The following is a 23,195-nucleotide window of genomic DNA, read 5'->3' as shown; positions in this document are numbered from 1 at the left end:
GGTTTTGTGATAGGCTTGTTTCCTTGTTCTGTTACCTGGGTGACACGTTCAAGGATTTCTAAAAGCGCAGCTGGTGCCTCCTGGCTTGAGTAACGTTCCTGTTCCAACACGCCTGAAACATTTGCTCTTTGTAGGCTCCTAAATAGCACAATTGAATGTAGACTATGTGGCAAACACGCAAGTTACAAAGACAACCGGATCGCGAAAGCCAAGGCGCGTTTCACGCCAATTTCTTACTCGCTAAACCAACGAGTGACTCCATCTGTCCTATCAGTTAAAGCATTGTCTACCCCTATTTGAACATCATTTAGATGTTTACTCTGAGCATTTTTTATTTAGTTTTCAGTCAAGGTTGTTGTTTCTTCTTTAATGTGTCACTCGTTTGTGTATTTATAAAATGAAATCATATCCTTAGGTTGCTAAACAGGTTTTACGCACTTAAAGCGCTTCTTTCTTCGATACGTGCTCGTTTCTCTCACGTTGCCTTCTCTTCTTCACCTTTAATTGTAGGCCTACTACAGCAGGACTCGGGAGTGGCTTTTAGCGACCTCAGGGTGCGCCCTGAGTACAGCTGCGCAATGATCGCGGGTGAGCGCATAGGTGGGATCTGGGACAATGAGATCGTAACGCCGGAAGAGCCTAAACAAGTTTAAAAAAAGGGGGCTTGTGCTGTACTGCCTATCGAGTTTATAATAGATAAGATGAATACGCGAATCAGACCGGGCTATCACCGCCTGGAAATTAACAAAACATCATGGGAAGTACCGGAGCGGTACCGGGATCTGAAGCAGGTGGGGACCGGAGCGTACGGGACGGTATGGTAAGTGAAACCTTAAGAAATTGGAGGAAACTATTAGCCGACAGCACTGCTGGTTGATGTGGAGCGGTGAAACAAAGAGAGCGACGGAACAGATGGTGCCATACAGACGGCTGCACTGTGCCACAGTCAAACAAAAGAAAAAGTATCTACGGTCCGCTGAACACATGCTGCTTCACTTCCTGATATGATGGAGACACTTGCAGCAGCACTACTTGCGTTCTACATAATCACCCTGACAGCAACAGAGCTTAATTACGAGCAGCACATTTGTGTGTGAAATGGCAAAGCTGAGCCAAGTTAAAAAAAAAGCACGATAGTAAAAAGCGGCTTTTCAGGCACCTTTGTGCGTCTCGCAGCATGCGGACCCTTTGTTATCAATGATTAACGTCTTGGGCGGACACTGACCGACTGAATACAACTTAATAACACATGAACAACTCCGCTCCAGCCAGAGATCACAGCCGAGCCACGTCAGAGCAAGTGTTTGCCTGTAAACAGATTTGGACTAAAAAACGCAATTCCTCAACCGAAGATAAGGAACCAACTTTTTAGTTACACAGCCTAACCAGGAATGTTCCGTGTCTAGATTTCCTCATACAGGAAGTAATAATGGGCTATTTTTAAAATTTGTCTCACGCCATCGCATATGTATAGTGCCGTGCAGATATCTTGATATCTTTGCTTCCAAGAAACCAGACTTTCTTTAATATTTTTATATTTTCTCTGGCATCAGTTATCCAGGCTTTCCGAAAGTCTTCCAAAATTAATTAGACATTGGCTTCTTTTTCACTTCACTATTCCTTGAATCTGACCATTTTCAGAGGAATGTTGACCTATGAATCATTCAAGCATAAAAGGAAGCACCAATGTTGAGTGATTAACCACTGTTGTGTAACAAACAACTTAACAAAGAACTGGTTTTAGACACTATCTTTAGGTGCTTTGATACTAGTGGCCCATCACAAAAAAACCAAATAATTTGTTTCTATTTCTGTTGTAAAGTGTATGTAAAGTCCCAAATATAACAAGAATGAAATAATATTTTTAGGTAGAAACTTGGCCCATGTTGGTTTGGTGAACAGTGTTTGCTTTAAAAATAAACAAACTGGAAAAGAATAAGTGGCCAGCTTAAAAAACTGTCTATAACACATGAGCAGTATCTGAAAGTCATGTGTAACCCGTTCACGTGTTACGCCCGTCTTTGCGTTGTGTTCTGGCGTGAAAGTAAGAGGCAGGAGACAGTACTGGGTCTTTGGCTCTTTACTGCACATCTGCAACACAGAAATAAGTGTCTGTTCTGTGTGTGTCACGCGACTGCCAGTACACCTCTCCTCCGGCCATGCTGAAAGGAGCTGTGACCGGGCACACATGCGCGCGCCTGCGTCACCACGCAGCGCGCACACACACGAACGCACACAGACTCAGATCACACAGGTAGGAGATTGAGATGCAAAATGACATATTTAATTTTAAAAAAGGTGTTTTGGGTGAAATTCAAAAGTATTTAACACATATGTTACACATGTCCTTAAGAAACTCGAAACTCGAAAAAATCCAGCAAACCCCTGACACAAGACTCGAGAGATGCATCTGGCACTTCAGTTAATCCATTTGCTACTTGCTGAAGCCTCATCAGAAATGGTCTCAGTGAAAGGATGGCTGTCAGGAAGTCATAAGGAATGAAAACAGGGAGAAAGGCCAAGGTATGTCAAACTACACTGAAAAGCAGTGGTAACAGGTCCTACAGAGCGATGAATAAGAATGTTTAAAGTTTTGGTTTAAATCTTCGATATATAAGAAGGAGGTTGAAAGACAAATACAACAGTGAGTGTCTACAGCCAACTGTAAAACACAGTGGATACTAGGTCATGGTTTGAGGTTCTATTCATGTCAAAACTGATGGAATTATGAATGCAAAAATGATTTTGATCCACCATGGAAAAGCGCCTGGAAAACATCGGATTGCCAGTGGCTTCCTTTTTCAGCATGTCAGTGATTCCAAAAACACTGCTAATGTAGTAAAAGTATACCTGGATAGAAAAACACCCAACAGACAATGGAGAACTATCAGTCATAGATTGTCCTCTGCAGGGTCTGATCCTCAACATTATTGAAGCCGTGAGGGATCATCTTGACAAAGAGCCAACAAAGAAGAGTTTTGAAGAAGCAGAACTATTCCTGAAGCTTAAAGAAATGAAAAGAAAGCTTGCCTAAGAAACTTTAGGCTGTGTTGAAGAATAAAAGCTGTCATACAAAATATTGACTTTTATGTTTGTTAGAATTTCACAAATTCACATATTTTCATTTATGTTTGTACATAAATACTGGGCAGCACGGTGGCATGGTGGTTAGCACTGTTGCCGCAAAGCAAGAAGTTCAATTCCACCATCAGGTCGGGGTCTTTCTGTGTGGAGTTTGCATGTTCTCCCCGTGTTTGCGTGGGTTCCCTCCGGGTACTCCGGCTTCCTCCCACCGTCCGACATGCAGCTTGTGGGGATAGGTTAATTGGATAATCCAAATTGCCACTAGGTGTGAATGTGCGAGTGAATGTGAGTGCGAATGGTTGTCTGTCCCTGTGTGTTGGCCCTGCGACAAACTGGCGACCTGTCCAGGGTGTACCCTGCCTCTCGCCCTATGACAGCTGGGATAGGCTCCAGCGCCCCCCGCGACCCTGAAAAGGATAAGCGGAAGCGAATGGATGGATGGATGGATGTTTGTACATTTCAATAAATCATCTGTTTCTAATTTTCCTAGCAAAATATTTAAAAAATGCGAGTTGTTCTCGAAACGTTTGCACAATATCGTGTTCATATCTCCTTCAGCTCTGCAGTAGACTCAAGAACAGGAGCAAAGGTGGCGATCAAGAAGCTCTACAGACCGTTCCAGTCTGACATCTTTGCAAAACGGGCCTACAGGGAGCTGAGGCTTCTCAAACACATGAAACATGAAAATGTGAGCATAGAAAAGTCCAAACTTGTTAAAATGAGCAAACGAATGTCTTTATAGACACATGCCTCCTATGAAACGTTGATTTGATGTCATTTCCTCCTGATGCAGGTGATTGGCCTGTTAGATGTGTTTACAGCTGACCTCTCTCTGGACAGATTTCGTGATTTGTAAGTACTTGTTCTGCCACTCTGACAGAAGCATGGAGATATTGAAAATCTGCAAATCCTCAAGAGCATTTGTTATTTTGTTATTCTCCAAGTTATCTGGTGATGCCCTTCATGGGGACAGATCTGGGGAGGCTGATGAAGATGCAGAAGCTCTCAGAAGAAAAAATTCAGTATTTGGTTTACCAGATGCTTAAAGGGCTCAAGGTAAGGAGCTCTGCTTCGATCAGCTGCCAATCCATTATTACTATGTTAAAATATTCAGCTCGTTGCATTCCTTTATTGCAGTATATCCATTCTGCTGGTATCATTCACAGGGTAGGCTCTCTTTAATATGTATTTTTCACCATACATATATGTGAAATATGTGAAAAGTATTAAGATAAATGGTTGTTGGTGTTTCTCTTCCTACTATGGTGCGGCGTCGCTTGTCTTTTCATGTCAACATTTGCAGGACCTCAAACCAGGAAATCTCGCTATCAACCAAGACTGCGAGCTCAAGGTACACACGAACACACCCTGATAAAAAAACAATCGTGTCTCAGTTTTTGTTTTATTTGCGTGCACTGTCAAAACGGAGTTCTGTAATAACACTGATAACTGCACCAGACAGAATTTCATTGGTTTGTATATTTTTATATTAAGTCCCTACTAAGACTTGTTCATTTTACTTTAATGTTTGTTGCAGATCTTGGATTTTGGCTTAGCCAGGCAGGCAGACAGTGAGATGACGGGGTACGTAGTAACTCGCTGGTACAGAGCCCCAGAGGTGATCCTGAACTGGATGCACTACACTCAGACGGGTAATGTAGAGCTCATTCAGGGGCGAAAAAAAAGCACTCTGACTGTGATCTTTCTATCTGTGTGTCAAGTTCAGTGCTCCCCATTAGCACCAGATCATTAACAACACAAAGTGGTTGTTCTACTCACTGTGTGCTTAACTCCATTTCCTAGATGTTCCTTTGAACAGTGCCCGATGCTTGTAGGTGGAGAATATTAGCTGTAGGGAAAACATGGCAAAGAGTTTGTCTAGCTTTAATTTTAAATTAACCCTAAAGTGTGGGATTTTTGCTGCTGGGTCATTCCATTAAAAATCAATGAATCCCCTCTTTTCAGAGTACGTGGGGTGTGTTGAAATGTGGGGCTTTTTATGTTCTCTTATTTTTCTAGTATTTTTTAAGCTCTTTTAACTCCCTGACAGAAGATAGTCCCATTAAATGTTCAGAGGAAAAAGTGCAACAATTCAATTGGCAGGACATAGAGAACACCGAGTCTTTGTACCCTAAATGTTTGATCTGTTTTCTGCTAATTCGTTAGATGAAACTTCACAAAGTCAATTTTGGGTAAATTTTCAGGGACCAAATGGGATAGGAGGGTGGTCAAATCAACTTAAGGTCTCCTTTATGCCTCCATTCTGATGCCATTAATGTGATCTTTTTTTCATACTTACCAATGTTTTATTTTATATACTTTTTAGGGAAATTAAACTGACCAAACAAGCACTATTCATGTATGCAATATTCTAAAATGTGTGTTTTGCAACTGTGCAACTATCTGCGATTGGTCATAAGCAGTGTTGGGAAGGTTACTTTTAAAATGTATTCCATTACAGAATACATGCCCCAAAATGTATTCTGTAACGTATTCCGTTACATTACTCAATGAGAGTAACGTATTCTGAATACTTTGGATTACTTAATATATTATCATGCTGTTTACAACTACATGAATGTACTATTGCTGTGATTTATTACTGTTACTGAAGGTCCGCGGCTCCGAACCGTAGTAAAGGGACCTCTGGCTAATACGGTGGGTTCTGTGTCGGGCTCATAGCCGAAAACTAGCTTTACTTTGTTGTCTGGGTCAACTTTGCTAGCGAGAGACAGAGAGAGGCGTTGAAAAGCTGCTCCAACAGAACTTATTGTTTTTGGAGGAAAACACGAACACGGTGTACAGTCGAGTCTTAATAGCTTACTTACAACTGGGCTCGTCAAGCTCTCTTCTTGGCTGCAGTGGTTATTATTATATTTACAAGCTTCCAGCTCCCGTTTTTGCTCGATGACAGCTCGTACTTTTCCTTTTTCTCCCTCCCTCACTCACAGACTAGTGATGGGTCGTTTGCGAACGAAATGGCTCTTAGAGCCGGGTCTTTGACGTGAACGACGCGAGCCGGCTCCTTATCGCGAGCCGTCACATGGGGGTTTTTTTCTTTCTCTCAGCCTCTCTCTCGCACTTTTTTCCCGCTTCACTCCGCACGCGAGCCTTGTGCTTTATGCTGGGCAGAGGGGGGAGGGGCGGTAGTTACACTCAGTAGCACAGGAACAGAGCGGGAGGGAGAGAAAGAGAGCCAGGGACAACAACTTCACATTAGAAAGGTATAGTAATCATCCACAACTATTTTCGGTTGCAGATGATAAAGGATTCAGAAAGTTTATTCATGCAGGCCCATATGACAGAGAATATGCATCTTCTTTTTGTTTTCATATTTTAATTTATATTTAATTGTGTTGTGGTTTGCAGTGTTTTGTGTTGTTTCACTTTAAATTTGTAAAAGGAAAAAGCTGAAAATTTAAATAGTTAAAATTTGAAATGTGAATAGTTGATTTTTGTATTATATGATTTATTTATTACATTTTATGTGGAGTGAATAAATAAAAGTATATTTACGGTGGCCCCTAGAGACAAAGCACATACAAACTTCAAATCATGTACAAACGCCAAAACACGTAAAAACACGTACAAACTCCGAAGCACGTACAAACTCCGAAGCATGTACAAACTCCGAAAGTAATTCCTTTTGTGCATAATTTTATATTATTGTTAATAATAAATTAATTAAAGCAACAAAACAACCTGAAGAGCCGGTTCGGAGCCGAAAGAGCTCCGATGGGAAAATCCCATCACTATCACAGACACATAACTGTGTATGGCAGTCCATTCTCCCTGCAGCACGGACTACACTGCCTATGATGCTACATTCTTTAGAGCTATACCTGTAGCATTCTGCCTATTAGCTTAGCACAACAACAACAGGCGCTCTCTCACCCAGGAAACACGCAGAGAGAGAGAGCGTCACCCTGTAACCATGGCAACCGTAACGCTGCCACCTGGAACAACAGAACGTAGCTGTCAAACAAAACCCAAACAGTCCTGACACGCCACAATATGAAACAGGGAAGTACCGCCGTGTAATCCATTTATTTCAACAAAGTAACTGTATTCTAAATACCACCTTTTTAAACGCTAACTGTAACGGAATACAGTTACTCATATTTTGTATTTTAAACACGTAACGGCGGTACATGTATTCCGTTACTCCCCAACACTGGTCATAAGCAACATGCCCAGTGTCCACACATCAAAATCTTGTGAAAAAAGGACTTTTCTGTCTGATCATCATGAGAGTGTAAAGCTTAGTCCAGATGGGGATATAATATAAAGAGTCAACATCTCAGCAAGCTTTGTGATCTGTTACTTTCACAAATGATACGTGTCACAAGGTTTATGTGACAGACTTGGAGCAATGATTAAAAACTTGCAGCCAGACCCGGTTTATAACTAACGTTTACAACAGCAATCACATCCTGACCCTACGGCAACGCTTTGAGCACAGCACACCTCCTCTCAGTTCAGTGTTTGACCCAATGATGTTCATAGCGAAAAAGAAAAGGGCAAGTTTTAGGATCCGGTAAGACAGTCCTGCAGAAATGAGAGCTATTCTCCAGTTCATGAGCCCCAGCTGAAGATGTTCAAGTTGTCGAGACAGTCGTCAGGAATGGCAATATAACTGCGACAACATGAGCAGTATTAGCAGTTAACACTGGTCCCTTTGTGACTGCTGTCTATGACAGCGGATGGATATAGTGATATATTTGAGAAATAGATGTTGGGGTTCTCAAACAAACACAGAAGGATCCAAAAAGAGTACAAGTGCTTTCATATTACAACATAAGCCATGAATGTTTACAGAAAGCAGACCTATTTAAGTTTTCTGTGGTTAATTATCAGAAAATAGACTAAACATCCAAGTTAACATCTACACATTACAATTTGCAAAAATGTGATATATCCTGTGATAATTGATTCTCAGCTGGTTATAGAATAAATCTTAGTGAACAAAAGAAAGATTTTGGCTTTAATTTGTAGTTTTTGCTGTTTTGTCACAGAGTTTAAATGTGTCCAGTCCTGAAGAATTAATTTTTATTTACTCCTAAAGTTATTAGGGAATAAAAATGCTGGAAAATAAGGCACTTAAACAGTCCCTGATATTAATCTATGTCTTTGAAGGGCCTGTAACTTGGACGATTTTCCCTTCATCCTAAACGTCACAGCAGATGTCTGTCCCACTGTTGCTAAGTGTTGTCTCTCAGGGGATCGTCTGATTGTGGTGGTTTTCCCTCTAATGTTGTAGCATCTTTATCTTAAAATTTAAAGTGTCTTGAGGTGACTATTGTTGTGAATTCACACAATAAATACAATTAAATTAAATTGAGAAGAATTAATTAAAATATGCTGAAGTTATTGTACAAAAAGAAGATGTCAGTAAGGTGAGATAAGAAAGTGGCCAAAACTACTAAGAATATCTTTTTAAAATGAAAAGTTTTACTGTTAAGCCCGGTGTTGTCTCAGTTATTATCCACTAGGTGGGGCTGTTGTAACACTTTGTTTTAGAATGGGTTACTAAATGTTTGGCGTTTTATCAACTCTACTTTTTATTTCTTCTTTCTCAGTGGACATTTGGTCAGTGGGCTGCATCATGGCAGAGATGCTGCAAGGAAAACCTCTTTTTAAAGGCAGTGACCGTATCCTTTCACCTTGTTGACCCACAAGTTATAAAACAAACATGTTGCTTTTGTCTAACCTAATATCTTTTTTATTGTACCTTTTTATTCTTATTTGAGCCTTAACACCTCTTCTTCAGACCTAGATCAGCTGACTGAGATCATGAAGCTCATAGGAACACCATCACAGGAATTTATATCAAAACTAGACTCTGAGGATGTGAGTTCCAAAAATGTGTAACTTTGTGGTGCTAAAGATTGTTGTGGTGCTTAGTTGTGCTTGAAACAATGACATTTTAGGAACTGGAGGCAGATTTGAGTGCTTTGTTGGACTTTATTGGTACAGTATTAAGTTAATAAACACCTATTCGCCTATTCGTTGTCCTCTCTGTCTCTTCTTAGGCAAAATCCTACCTCAAAAGCCTTGGAAAAGTGGAAAAGAAAGACTTTCAGAAGGTGTTTTCCACAAGTAATCCACAAGGTATTACATACTCAGGCCTTTAATTCGATGTGTTTTCATTTTGGTAAACAAACTCCAAATGGATTTTCTCTTGTCATCATTCTCACTCAGCCGTGTCAGTGCTGGAGCGAATGTTATTGGTAGATCCAGAAAAACGGGTAACTGCTGCAGAAGCTCTCACGCTGCCTTACTTCACCGAGTTTAGAGACCCAGACGAGGAGACGGAAGCACAGCCATATGATCACTCGCTAGACAATGCAGAGCTGACTTTGGACCAGTGGAAACGTAAGAATGAAGGGGCGTATTGAGGTTGCAATTTCAGACGGACAGAGGCAAAAGGAGGTGGAAAGTGTGAGCTACGTGCTATTGTTTAATATCCTGCTGTGCTGCTTTCTTTAGGTCACACCTTCACAGAGATCTTGTCTTTCAAGCCTGTTGTGCTGGAAGCCAAGGACCCTTCCAAGGAAACCTCACTGTAACATGCACAGAGCTGACGCTGCAACCTGGAACCAGAACAAACAAACACGTTTTTTTTAATGACAATCTCAACTATGAAAACTCAACTTAATGAATGTAAACTGGCCCTGTTCTCATAAGTGCAAGCTGCTGTGGGATTTTTCACGACAGTTAAGTAGACACTTTATTTGTTCTAAAATAATAAATGTTTCATTAAAATACAAAGTCTCAGCTGCAAATCAAGTGGCTTTATAGTAACACGTTAAAGGACTGTGTGAGTACATATTACCCAAAGTTTATAGGTTCAGAATCCTTTGGACAGATATGCCTGAATATTAAACATCTGTGGAGAAGTTAATGAAGCCATTAACCCATAAACATCAGTCGACACTTGTATCATCCCTGGCGGTGCTCTCCTTGGCTACAGCCCTGCCCTATAAGCTGTTAATTGTCATGGGTCCTCCTGCCTTTAGTCTAATATTCAGTAAGAGGAATAGAGCTCAGCTGGATTATCAAATCAAGGACAGCTTAGAGAAAAACTTTGAACACTGACAAGGAAACATGTCCACATGCTTCCTTGAGAGTATTGCCATGAAGTGGAGCTTTGAAGTGCAAAGGATTTTCCTGTCATCTCAAAGACTTATTCACCTGTGATTCACCTTTAACTTTGGCAAATCAACCACCTTTAGTATCTCTTTTATCATTTTATTCCTTGTACTTACAGAAAACTTTACCTTAATCTAAAAGGTCACATGTGACCATTTGCTTGTCTATTTTGTGTGTCTCTCCAACCAGAGCTTTGGCTGTGGAAGGATTCACGTCTCTTTATCTCCCAAAAGACACGTTCACTACTGATGCAAAGCCATTCACAAACTCATCGTGACTTAAAGCAGATACTTGGCATTTTAATGCTGCATTTGTTCATTTATTTTTGATTTGTGCTTGAATCACAGAACCTGAAGGAAAACAGTAAAAACAACACAGAACTGTTCCAATTTCAGTTTCAGGGGTACAGATATTTTTTTCTAATAGTTCTACTGAATCCATGATTATCTATCACCTGGTACAATTTAAATATTCCCACCTTTAATTAAGAAGTTTAGTATTTTAGAAATAGAAATATTGAAATTCATTAAGGCTACATCCACACGTACACGGGTATTTTTGAAAACGGAGATTTTCCGTTTTCGTTTTAAAAAATAATCCCGAAGGAAAGCGCTGCTAGGACATGCCAAAGCAGCAGGTGGCGCTATATTCCTAACCATGTAGAAATGTTGGCCAATCAGAAGTCTAGAAGCCTCAGTTGGGGCATAGAAGCAGAACCGAGTCATATGTGTGGAGGGACAGTAACTGTGTGTGTATATGTAAGCATTTAAACACTGCAGAGAGTACAATTAACAGTAATAGTATCATAGAAATTCATTTCACCGAAACAATAACGTGGCGCACACTGTGACGTCAAAAAAAGGCGCACACCTTTGACGCTGTGTTTTCTGCGTTTTCTCCGTTTTTCTCGTCCACACATAAATGCAAAAACGGAGTTTTAGAAAATATCCATCCTGGCCGGAGTTTTTAGAAATCTCCGTTTTCAGTGACCGAAAACGCCGTTTACGTGTGGAGGAAAGGTGCAAACGCATAGAAAAATCTGCGTTTTCAAAAATACCCGGGTACGTGTGGATGTAGCCTAAGAATCTTTGAAAAAAACCCATTGTTAATAGGATGCTGTTGAGTTAATTGTATTGTATTTAAAAGTACAATTATTAACAAACACTTGTAATTTATGTTAATATGCTATTTTGCAACTTCCGCATTATTTGCAGCTTGTTTTGAAGTGTGTGGGTGTGTATGTGCACTGTGGTTCATGTGAAATCCCTCAGCAGGGCATGCACAAACATTCACGTTTTAATTTCAAAACCAAAGGTTTCTGATTGTTTAGACTTTGTAAAGGTTGCAAAACACACCTTCTCTAGTTATATGTGAACAAATGTTTCCAGTTGTGCAGTTTTTATATTAAAGGTTCTCTTTGAAAATGTCTTTTTTTTTTGCGGTGGTTTTCCGAGCAGATGTTCTGTTTAAACGGTTCATCATATACAGAACCTTAAGTTACGTTTGACCTCAGTATCTTCACTTTTAGGCCAAACAATGAAAACAACTTATAATGAACAAAATGGAAGAAATAATCAATATAAGGCTGGACTCCACTTCTGTTGTTAGGAGTTCGGTATATACTTGTAAAAGCAACATATCCATGTCCTTAACAAACATACAATTTAACACTAGGGGGCAGCATGTAAACAAGCAACAACATGGCTGTGCTAAAAACTGACATGGGTTGACCCACCGTGTAGGTCTAGACTGAAATAGCTTTACAAAAGAGTAAGTTCTTTACTTTTTTTCCATTAGCTCTACAAACAGGTCAAACCTTTTTGGACAAATACTTGAAAACTGTTGGCATTTCCATCAGCCTACATACACCATGTTTAATGGCAATAAGTAAATGTTATTATGCTCAACACTGATAAACGAAATAGTCCATCTGGCAAACATCAGCATGTTAACATCGTCATAGTGAGCATGAGAGCAAACTGTTTTTAGCCTTTTGTTCTCGGAGGACAGACTTGTTATTTTATTTTTAATGCTCAAACCGGTCAAAGATAAGTTGTCATGGTAGTATTACAGTGATTTATTGTACTTTAGTTAACACTAACAACTTTGCACTGAATATGATTGATGAGCTCAAGAAACAAATGTTTTAACATTCTTGCAGATTTCATCTTTGCCTTTAAATTCTGCTCATTCCTCAACCTTCTGCTGGATAGTGTTGAATTTAACAAGCTAGTGAACTCCAGATCCTTGACTCCAAAGGGCGACTCTCCAGAGGACAAGCTTCCTTCCTGGGCCTGAGCTTCTCCAAACCAAACCATGGATGTTGTGTCCTCACACACAAGTTGGGGTGATGCTGAATAGTTCACAGAGAAGTCACAGAGTTCTGTTCCCGCTGCAGACAGGAAAGCAGAGGGGAGAGTATCCCCCAACACAGCAGCACATGTTTGTTAATCCTGTAGCTTATTTTCAGCGTGCTGGATTCCAGCACCATATTTCCAAAGACGCATGTGTATAGAGTTTATACGTGTACAGATGGATACAACTGGCATGCACAGTTGGATGCACATCTCACACACTCATTTATTCACATCAGAGTGCCAGAGACTCAAGAGGGAGCACGTGTGGAATGACAGCAATGCCCAAACACTGATCTGACCCAGGTCACTCTCCTTTCTTGAAGGGGAATGTCATAAATTATAACTCTGTTTACTTCATGCGTCTGGGGGAGGTACATGACCATGAATCTCAGCATGGTGAGAGGATTAACAGTGTCTTTGCTGGGGTGCTTTGTAGTTCATGCATCCCTAGAGTTCATTTTAGTTTGTCCGCGTGAAAAATTTTCCTTTGAGCGTAGAAATTCTACAGTTTGCATCATTTGTCTCGGAGCAGAAACTCAGACAGCTAAAGATTGAATAAATAAGAGCCAGTGCTGTCACCACGAGAATGAAATCAGTTCTTTATAGCCATCCAAGTTCATCAGGTTTTATTGAAATGAACCACAGTGACAGTGTTTATTCTCCAGATAATCTGAGTTGTCATGTCCTTGCTGGAGATAAAATAAACAGATTCAAGGGCTCAGCAGCGATAAATTGATTGGCGTTTTACCAGGAGCTGAAGTGAAAGTCTGCCAGCTTGCTGAATGTCCTTGTCATTGTGTGTTTGAGAGCTTTTGCACTGAAATTTTATTTTTAAATAGCAGGGTGTTTGTGTACACGATGTTCAGCATGCAGCTATTTTCTTGGTTCCATGTGTCATTTTGGATCTGTGTGGCTGTGGCTATTCGCTGGCATAAAGAGAGAAGCAATAAAACATTTTCTTATGCATGTATTTTCTTATAAATGGCTGAGCGCATCAAGAACAATGTGAAAATTCAAATATTCTGTATGACAGTCTGAATATATTTAGCGCATATCCCTGCAACTACTGGCAAGAAACAGGTGGATTTTTTTAGTAAGCTTGCTCATATTGAAGTGGATGCAATCATTTTTTCCCAATTTGAAAGGGAGAGGAAATTATCTGTAATCATTTACGAAACTTTGCAAGTTAATATGTTTTCTGTTTGTTTGCTTTAGCAAATTAATACTCGTGTTTAGAACTTTCTAGCTTCAGTGTTATTTCGTTTGTGTTTATATCCCAGTGTGCATGAGTGGAGGTCAAGCTCACTGAACCCTGATAATGGTGAGCCACACAATTGGCCAACATGAGAGTTTTTTGTCTATGTCAATCTTTCTCTTTTCATTAATGTTGCCCTGATCATTGTAAGATGTATACAGAAGCAAACAAGTCCATGGGATCCTTCAGGAGGAGAGCAGGACCTGCTGCACACAGTATAAAGGAAATTCCAGAGGCTCACATGGAACCACTGTTAATACTTTGGGGAGATACTCCAACTCACTGAACCCACCAGGATGTGGGTGGGTTGAAAAAGGACATAGGGAAGAGTAAAGAGATGTGAAATTAGAAAAGAAAGATAGGCCACTCTGGATGAAAGTCAAGGAAGAGGAGATGAAGAAAAAGACTGCAAGAGATACAGAGGGCCTGAGGGAAAGGGCACTTTAGTTTACATTAGCTCATTCATTAGCCATCCACAGCTTGTTTGAAGACTTCTGTGGAATATACACAATGTTAAGAGCGTCTGTAACAGATTGCATTCTCTCTCCGAGGAGAACTCAGTTTCCATATGTGATGTGTTGATGTATGGGCTGTGGTGTGTCACGTTTAAGACTGATGGGAGTCAGCCCCTGAGTAGGAGGAATCATTGTAGTTTTAAATAGAGGACAATGTGTTGACCACAGCTTGCTTTCGAGACTTGCAATATGTGTAACAAGTAAATATAGCTCTAGCTTATTGACAGGAGTTGTGATTTTATGTAATTAAAGTGTTTCTGCAGTGGGTGCTGTTAGGAAGCTTCTGCTTGTCTCCTGGATTCGATTTTCTATCAACAAGCTCTTTGTGAACACTGTCTACGCACTTAACTAAACTGCCTCACTTTAACAACTCTCTCAATTATATACAATAAATAATATGATAGTTTCTAAAAGGTGAAAGTCAGGCACTGAAACAAATAGCTGTAAAAAATACAGGAAATGGAATGTAAATTGTAATGTACTGTTCTTTGTGAATACAGTTAAATGGTGTAAATGCGGGTGTTCAAATTAACAGAGGTAGCACAGCAGTAGTACAAGGATAGCACAACGATTTACTTTAGCAAGTGTAAAGACTGTAAAGGGGAATGTCGATGTTGAAAGTAAAATTATTCACTTAGAAGCAGTGTTGGTCAAGTTACTTGAAAAAAGTAATCAGTAACTAATTACTGATTACTTCAGTAACTAATTACTGATTACTTCCCCCCAAAAGTAATCCCGTTACTTTACTGATTACTTATTTTCAAAAGTAATTAATTACTTAGTTACTTAGTTACTTTTTAAAAACACGATTTACAACCTGAATAGGTGATAAAGCGATAGATCTGTCAGCCCAATTCTACTTTTTCTACATACCTGTAATCCATCATACAAAATGTAATCAAATGGAAAAGTCTCTTTTTAAAACTTGTTTTATTAGTTTTAATCTTTTAACTTTATGCATCAAGCAAAAATTTAATTATATGCACCATTCTCTGACTTGAAGAAATTAGTTTAACATTTAAACCTATTTTCTGCACATTCCAGCACATAAAATAAAATATTTGTGTGTTTACACTCAGTCTTTCAAATAGATGCAAGTAAAACACAGCAGAAAATAAATAAAGTCAAAGACTAGCGGTCCTGTTGCTCTATTTTCACCTGTAAAGCAGGAGTCGGGCAGGCGGAGGTTTACCCTGGTGCAGGTGTGCCGCAGCGGTCAGTGGAAGGATACGGCAGTTTCTCTGTGAGTTTCCCATTACGTCATTGCGCACTTGGTGCTTGTTTAGGGGGTTTTTTCGCTGTAAAAAGAAGTTTTCTTCCCACGCACAAAGGACACTAATGTTTTTGTCACTTTTTATGGAATCAAACTCAAAGTAAGGTCAGTACTTCCACGCTTTAAATGCTGCACGCTCATACTCTCTCTGCACTCGATATATGATCTATTGTTGATCTGCACACAGCTGTTGTCGCCAACGTTGCACTCGCTTACGTCACTGTCATGAGACATTCTTGCAAAAAATCATGGTTTTAGTAACGCAGCGTTCTTACGGGAAAGTATCGGTAATCTGATTACCATTTTTGCAATAGTAATCCCTTACTTTACTCGTTACTTGAAAAAGTAATCATATTACAGTAATGTGTTACTTAGAAGTGCCATAATTCAGTTATTTCTTCTTTAGACTTTGACTGTTGTGGATGTGTAATGTGGTTCCCAGTTTGTATATAAGCCTTAGCTGCTGCTCTTAAGATCCCCATATTCATTATGTCTGGCCACTGGTCTTTGTTAGGGTAAACATTAAAATTCTAAAAATAACAGCATTCCTGTACCCGTGTGGTGCACGGAGTACAGGAATTGTGACAAAGCTGTGCAGCTGAGGACATGTGCTACACTTTACAGTAATCACAGCAACACAACAGCTGACAGTATTACGTTGTAATCATATAGTGAAAATGAAGTTATATTCAAAACTTTTTCTTATCTGCTACATTGTTTCATTTAGTGCTTGTCATTCACTTTCGTGCGATATGTTTCACTTTTATTAGAAATAACAGACAGAGTTTAAGCAAGCCTCTAAAATCCACTGTTCTTTTCACTATCAAACTCTTCCCATCCCCCCTGCAGGCTTGAAAGGCAGTTGTTAAAAGTTTGCAGTTTCCTCGCTGCAGCTTGAAGTCATTCTGTTCAAATGGATTCCTATGGTGACAAGTTTTCACGGTGGGAAAAAAAAGGAATCAAAAGGCCCACAGGAATTCCCAGAACATGTTCCACTCTTCTGTCGATCCATATGCTCAATTTGTGGAATCAATAAAGTTTATCATATCCTTAGGAAAACCAGAATCCTTGTTCACGTTTGTATGCGTGTGTATTTATATGCTTAAGATGCCCTGAAGGTGAGGATGCTATAAGATTCAAAATAAGGGCTACGTCTATGTAAGTTTAACAGAAGTCAACTTTGGATAGTAAAACCAGATAGATTTTATGGCCAAGTGTGCACGAGGAGTCAGAAGTGACCTTAACAATCACTTTTTTAGGGGTCAAGACAACAATTTGGATAAAAGCTCAGATGTGAGAGGTCACAGTATATCACATGACCTGTGATTTTAAGGGAGCTGCTTCTGTGACAGGGTGAGTGTTTGATGGAACGTGAAATATCCAGAGGCAGAAAATAAAAACAGTCAGAGTTGGCTGCTTTAAAGTTCTTACTTCTTAAGCTTATGTAAGTGGGTTTCATAATATAAAACCCAGTATCATGCCAAATTGGAAGTACTTGTTTTAATGCCAGATGGCTTCTATACTGTGTTTCCTCTGATATAAAAAAGGCAAATTGTTTGTCTCGCGTACGAATGTGAAGGTTGAAAGATAAACGGGCGTTATTGACAGTAGTGGATAAAAATGTAACCACAGAAGTCAAATCCCTTAAACTTTGTTATATTAACCATCAAAATCTTCTCAATCTGCCCAGCTTGATGCGCTTAGAGCTGATGATTGCTTTCAGGTGTACGTCCTTACTGGAAGAGCTAAAACTTCACATTTTTTCCTTACTAAAACCCGTCCGTGCTGAATAAAGGAAACTCTCTCCAAAACACATGCACCGGTGGTATGGCAGAGAACAAAACAACCCTCCTTTTTTTCCAAATGGGGGACTGATGGTAGTGGTGAGGAATGTCAGCATCTGTGTTGAGGATATTTTCTGTTTTATGGCTGTTTACTGGGAGATGCCAGCGAGTGCTGTGGTGAGAGCCCTGGGACTGGGCTACAGCCCCAGTCTCTCTGCCTCATGTCTGTCCACGTGGGCAGGAGATACCACACCAGACATCGTTTTTAAATCTAGTCACCGCAAGTTAGTAAAAAGACAGTATGACTTTGTTTTCTTTTTGTTACCCTTGGTTTCTTTCTGTTCCTACATTCATGTTTATGACTTGGCTCTCTGCTCTTATGACATAACCGTATCTGGTTGCTCTATAAATACCCACATGTTTTCCTACTGTATAACAAGTATTGAGGATATTATTACAAGACACAACACTGATCATGTAATTGCTTTGTAACCAAACTTTACTGACATGACCTCAAGGGAGTGGCAGTGGTTAAAAAAAGAGGCACGACTGATCAAAATAAGCTGCTCACATTATACTGGCAAAGTCTAAATTTTCCTTTCCAGGGTCAGACTGTCTGCTGACATGGCTGCAGTTTTTGGCTTGACGTGGCCGTGTTTTACAGTAAGGTGGAGTGGATCTCCTCTGTTTAAAAAATGAATAACAACAATAGACAAACGAGAGAGGAAGTTGTGTGCGTGGCACATGTGCCGCGTTATAGATTGACAGGATGTTTAGCAGGAATCATGTGGGGTGACCCCAGTCCCTCATTGTCACTTCATAGAAGACCAGTGATAATGTGGCTAACATACAGCCATGTGAAAAACAAAGTTTTCACACAACTCTATGCAGTACTGTGGAAAAATAAGTACACCCTTAACCCTTTAAGACCTACCATAGAACCAAGTCCGCCAGAGCTTATATTATATTTTTACATGCTGTGGAGCCATTTTTGGGAGCATTTCAAGTTGCTAAACATCAATACAACCATTACAGCCTAGATTTTAATAATATGTCTGCATTAAGTGCATAGTAATTACATAAATTGCAAAAAAAGTGCAATAAACTACAACAAAAATTGAAAATCGTTTTTGTTTTTTTTAACATTTATTTCTAGTTAGAGAAATTTAAGAGGCTTATCCCTCAAAACTGTAAATACAAAAAAGTTGCACAAAACAGTTTCCCACCACAGGAAATTTATTTTGAGTGTCTTCATAGTTTTATTTTTGAAATACACCAATTTTTATACACTGCAGGAAAAACGAAAATAAATATTATAATGGAAATTTGCAAAAAAGCAGCATATGCATCAAAATAAACTATTTCCAGCAGTGCAATATGAGTCCTAAGCATCCCAGAAACGACACAGAAAGTCATAAAGTCAAACATAACTTTTAAAAACACCAGTATAGGCTCATGAGGCCTTGATGGTAAAAAAACCAGTGATGTCACTTCCGGTTTCGGGCAGGTCATGGCGGACATGCGATAGTTCACGCTGATGGACATAGGAAGTGTTAGGAACAGCTGATCGGATCAGCAAAGCGTGTTTCTGGAATATTATGTTTTTGTTGCTGCAAGCGCTTTTTATGCAGTTTTTGCAAAGCTATATGTGGAAGGAAACTGTGACCGAGGACAAGCTGATGGCATAAGATGTAAGTACAACTCCTCTGGTTTCATATGCAAAAAATATTATTGCGCTAGCTTACGTGGTTGCAGTGCTACAGGGATTTAAAAATAGTTACGCAAAACAGAGCGTGCCGCTCTGACCGGCTTTAAAGGGTTAATGCTTCCATAATAATAAAAAGAAGCTAAATAGCAGCCAGATGCTGCTAATCAAGTGTACTTGAGAAGCTGATCAGCACTGTGACCACCTCAATAAGAGCAAACGTTTTGACCATTTGCTAGTCTGGAGCATTCGGAGGAGTGAATGTCAGAGCAAATTCGTCCAAAGATCAGACCATGCAATGCTCAGAGAAAAGTCAAAATAACCAAGAGCTGTACAGGCCTCAGCTAGCGTGTTAAATGTTAAAGTTCATGACAGCAAAATTTAAAAAAACATTGAACAAGAATGTCTTGATGCATTCTCAATCATCCAGGAAAATAAATCTCCAAAAGTTGATTCTGTTCATCTGGACGTAGTGTTTTCTGGGAGAAACGTTTCGTCACTCATCCAGGTGACTTCTTCAGTCTCAGCTGACTGCAGGTTTCAATCTTATAAACAGTACATTTGCATAATGACTGAAACCAGCCCACTGAAGGAACAATGGGCTGTGAGGTCAGTTCCTTCATCATAATTATGCAAATTCTCATGACCATTGATCAACAACCACTGATCAATGGCCATGAGTACCATTCACAGAGAGTTGAGGGAATGGCTGCAATCACAGCATGTAAGATGGTGAAAGATGTACCCTTAGGCCCCCTCCTCGATTCAGAAATGGTCTTTCCCTTTTCACGTAAATGGCCTCCTTGACTCCGCCCTCAAACCAGCGTTCTTCCCTGTCCAGGATGTTACATCGTCATCCTTGAAAGAGTGTCCACTGGCCTGTAGGTGTAAATAGACTGCAGAGTCCTGGCCTGACGAGGTCGCTCTTCTGTGTTGTGCCATCCGCTTCGCCAGAGGTTGTTTGGTTTCCCCGATGTATAAATCCTGGCAATCCTCCTGCACTTAACAGCGTACACTATGTTAATCTGTTTGTGTCGGGGGACCCGATCCTTGGGGTGGACCAATGAAGAAGTCACTTGGATGAGTGACGAAACGTTTCTCCCAGAAAACGCTACGTCCAGATGAACAGAATCAACTTTTGGAGATTGAACAAGAATGGGTTCTGGAATGAAAAGACAAAGCCTTTTCTTTCTACAAAGAACATAGCAGCACGGCTTAGGTTTGCAAAGCTGCATTTGAAAAACCACAAGACTTCTGGAAGAATGTCCTTTGAACAGACACTGCCAAAGTGGAGATTTTTGGCCATAATGCACAGCGCCATGTTTGGCAAAAAAAATATAACATATCAGCACAAATACTTAATACCAAATATCAAGTCGTGGATGTATGATGATTTGGGTTTGTTTTACAACCACAGGACCTGGGCACCTTGCAGTCAGTGAGTCAACAACGAGGCCATCAATCCGACAGCTAAAGCATGGCCCAAATTATCCAACTGGACAGTGATCTCAAGCACGCCATCAAATTTACAACAGAATGACTGAAAAAGAGAAGAATCAAGATGTGACAATGGCACAGTCAAAGTCCAGACCTCAGTACACCTGCAATGATGTGACTGAACCCTAAGAGTGCTGTTATGTAATGGACTGCTAATGCAAACGTCAACAAACTGAATCAGCAGCGTAAAGAAGAGAGGGTCAGAATTCCTCCACAATGATTTGTGAGACTAACATGGTCATAGAGTTTTACAGAAAACAATTACTTCAAGTCATTGCTGTTAAAGGTGGTTCTACAAACTATTACATCACTTAGTGAACTTAGCTGTTCCCAAGATTGCATGCCATGTTAATACTTTCTTTTTCACATGACCTGTCTCTGACTGTCAGGTTGTATGTAGCCAAATATCTGCCTAACCAAATAATAACTAGTCCCTGAACATTCATGAGTTAACATTTTCTATTTTGTGTCTACGAGCTGGTAATGATGTTGAAAAAACAAGTTATCTCCTGAGTATCAAACAAATGCCCCAACGTTGGTTTGTAAAGGTCTCAGGAGCTCAGTTAAATATAATTCAATTCAATTCAATTCAATTTTATTTATATGGCACCAAATCACAACAAAAGTCACCTCAAGGCGCTTCATAGATACAGAGAAAAACCCAACAATCATATGACCCCCTATGAGCAAGCACTTTGGCGACAGTGGGAAGGAAAAACTCCCTTTTAACAGGAAGAAACCTCCGGCAGAACCAGGCTCAGGGAGGGGCGGGGCCATCTGCTGTGACCGGTTGGGGTGAGAGAAGAGAAGAAATATAGAGGTATTGTCTCAATATTTGTAATTTCTTGTTGGATTTTAATCCATTTTAACACAAAAGAAAATGACCATGTCATTGTTGTGAATTTTGAGTCCTATATCTTGGTCAGCTTAGCTTAATACAAAGTATAAGCTTGCTTATTTTAACCTGCAAGAAAATCCTGCCTTGTGTACAAAATCAGTTGTACCTTAGAGCATCTGATCCACTCATCATCAGCAAATCAATGCATTTTGGCATTTAGACATGATGATCAGCTGAAGTTCAGACTGAGCATGAGAATGGAGAGGAAAGGTGATGTGATGGTTCATAGTTGTTGGTGCAAGACAGGCTGATCCGAGTACATCAGAAAGTGATGTTCTACTTGGATTTTTCCATATAACCATCTCTGGGGGTTACAGAGAATCGTCCCAAAAGAGAAAATATGTAGTGAGCTGCAGTTATCTGGGTTAAAATGCCTCGCTGATGTCAGAGGTCAAAGGAGAATGGCCAGGCTGCTTCCAGCTAGGAAGGAAACAGTAACTCAACAAAGGTATGCAGAAAGCATCTCTAATTGCACAACCTTGAAGCAGATGGTCTACAGCAGCATTCGACCACACCTTACCATCCGTGTCAGCTAAGAACAATGAAGTGAAATGTTTTCTGGTCAAAGGAGAATTTGCTGTACACAACATGAAATCATGGACCTTCTCAATCTTTTTCTAAATCTTACTAAAACCCATTTTTCTCCATGTCCATTGTGCAATGTTTACTATTGTATTTATTTAGATCTTTATTGTATTTTTTTATTGTATGGCTAATGTTCTTCTCTTGTTTTATGTCTTTTATTTATTTCATTTGTATTTTATGTTTATTCCATATTTATTTTGTCTTTTATTTATTCTTCTGTGCAACACTTTGGTCCATTATTGTTGTTTTAATGTACTTTACAAATAAAGCTGGTATGGTGTCCATTCTACTTTGTATCAGTAGACAGGATCGGTTCAGCCTGGTGGTTGTGTAATAGTGTAATGCTGTAATATTCTCTTGGCACAGTCTGGGCCCTTTAGTAACCTACCTGAGCATTGGTGCTAATCCTGCCCATCCCTTTATAACCACAGTGTACAAATCTTCTGATGGCTTCTTCCAACAGGATAGCATGCCACGTCACAGAGATAAGATCAAACTGGTTTCTGGAATATGACAGTGAGAAATGGCACCAGATCTCAAACCAATAAAGCACCTTTGGGATGTGCTGGAACAAGAGCTTTGCGTCGTGGACGGGCAACTGTCATATCTTTGCAACTTTTTTGAGCTAAAGTCTATATTTTGTTTTTATTACAGTTCAATCTAAAACGTGTTTTCACACCTTTCCTTTAGTTTTAAGCAACTATAACAGCATCGAGTTGCTCTGGTAAGCAAAAGTTGATGTGCTCCAACCAGCAGTCTTCTCATGGACCCGCAAAGAAAACAAGTCAAAAATAACTGTGGCTTGAATTAGCATTTGTTATGTTGATTCTAAATGCTTAATGAGGCGATAATGGCCCACATGTTACTGTTTCCTGAAACGGCTAAGAGTGGCTCAACGATCATGAACAGACACGCGTGTGAATCCACATTGAAACCCGAGGAAATCCTACTTTGCTTGTTTGGCAATTGTTCGCTGAGAAGGCAGGGCTTCACTTTTGTTTGCGTGGGGGGTGGAAGGAGGAATGGGTGTTCCTCCTTGTCCCCTCCTCCTATTAAGACAGAAAAAAACGCACTTGACCAGCCCCCTTTC

General features: G+C 39.9%; 1 protein-coding gene across 1 annotated transcript; it reads left to right on the top strand.

Annotated features, from left to right (window-relative positions):
* Positions 1–526: 526 nt before the first annotated feature.
* On the top strand, positions 527–10,832 carry mapk12a (mitogen-activated protein kinase 12a). Its single transcript, XM_087842891.1, has 12 exons — positions 527–820; positions 3,643–3,772; positions 3,878–3,936; positions 4,029–4,140; positions 4,222–4,251; positions 4,388–4,435; positions 4,622–4,736; positions 8,664–8,735; positions 8,855–8,934; positions 9,117–9,195; positions 9,286–9,459; positions 9,574–10,832. Exons 1-12 carry the CDS (start codon positions 702–704, stop codon positions 9,651–9,653), a joined length of 1,098 nt encoding a protein of 365 aa, XP_087699017.1. The 5' UTR covers positions 527–701; the 3' UTR covers positions 9,654–10,832.
* The last annotated feature ends 12,363 nt before the right edge of the window (positions 10,833–23,195 follow it).

This window comes from Neolamprologus brichardi, chromosome 7 (genome assembly GCF_056152115.1).
Source record: "Neolamprologus brichardi isolate AB-2024 chromosome 7, ASM5615211v1, whole genome shotgun sequence".
In the NCBI taxonomy this organism is placed as follows: Eukaryota; Metazoa; Chordata; class Actinopteri; order Cichliformes; family Cichlidae; genus Neolamprologus; species Neolamprologus brichardi.
Note: the sequence above shows the minus strand (reverse complement) of the source record. Positions and strands in the feature narration are given on the sequence as shown.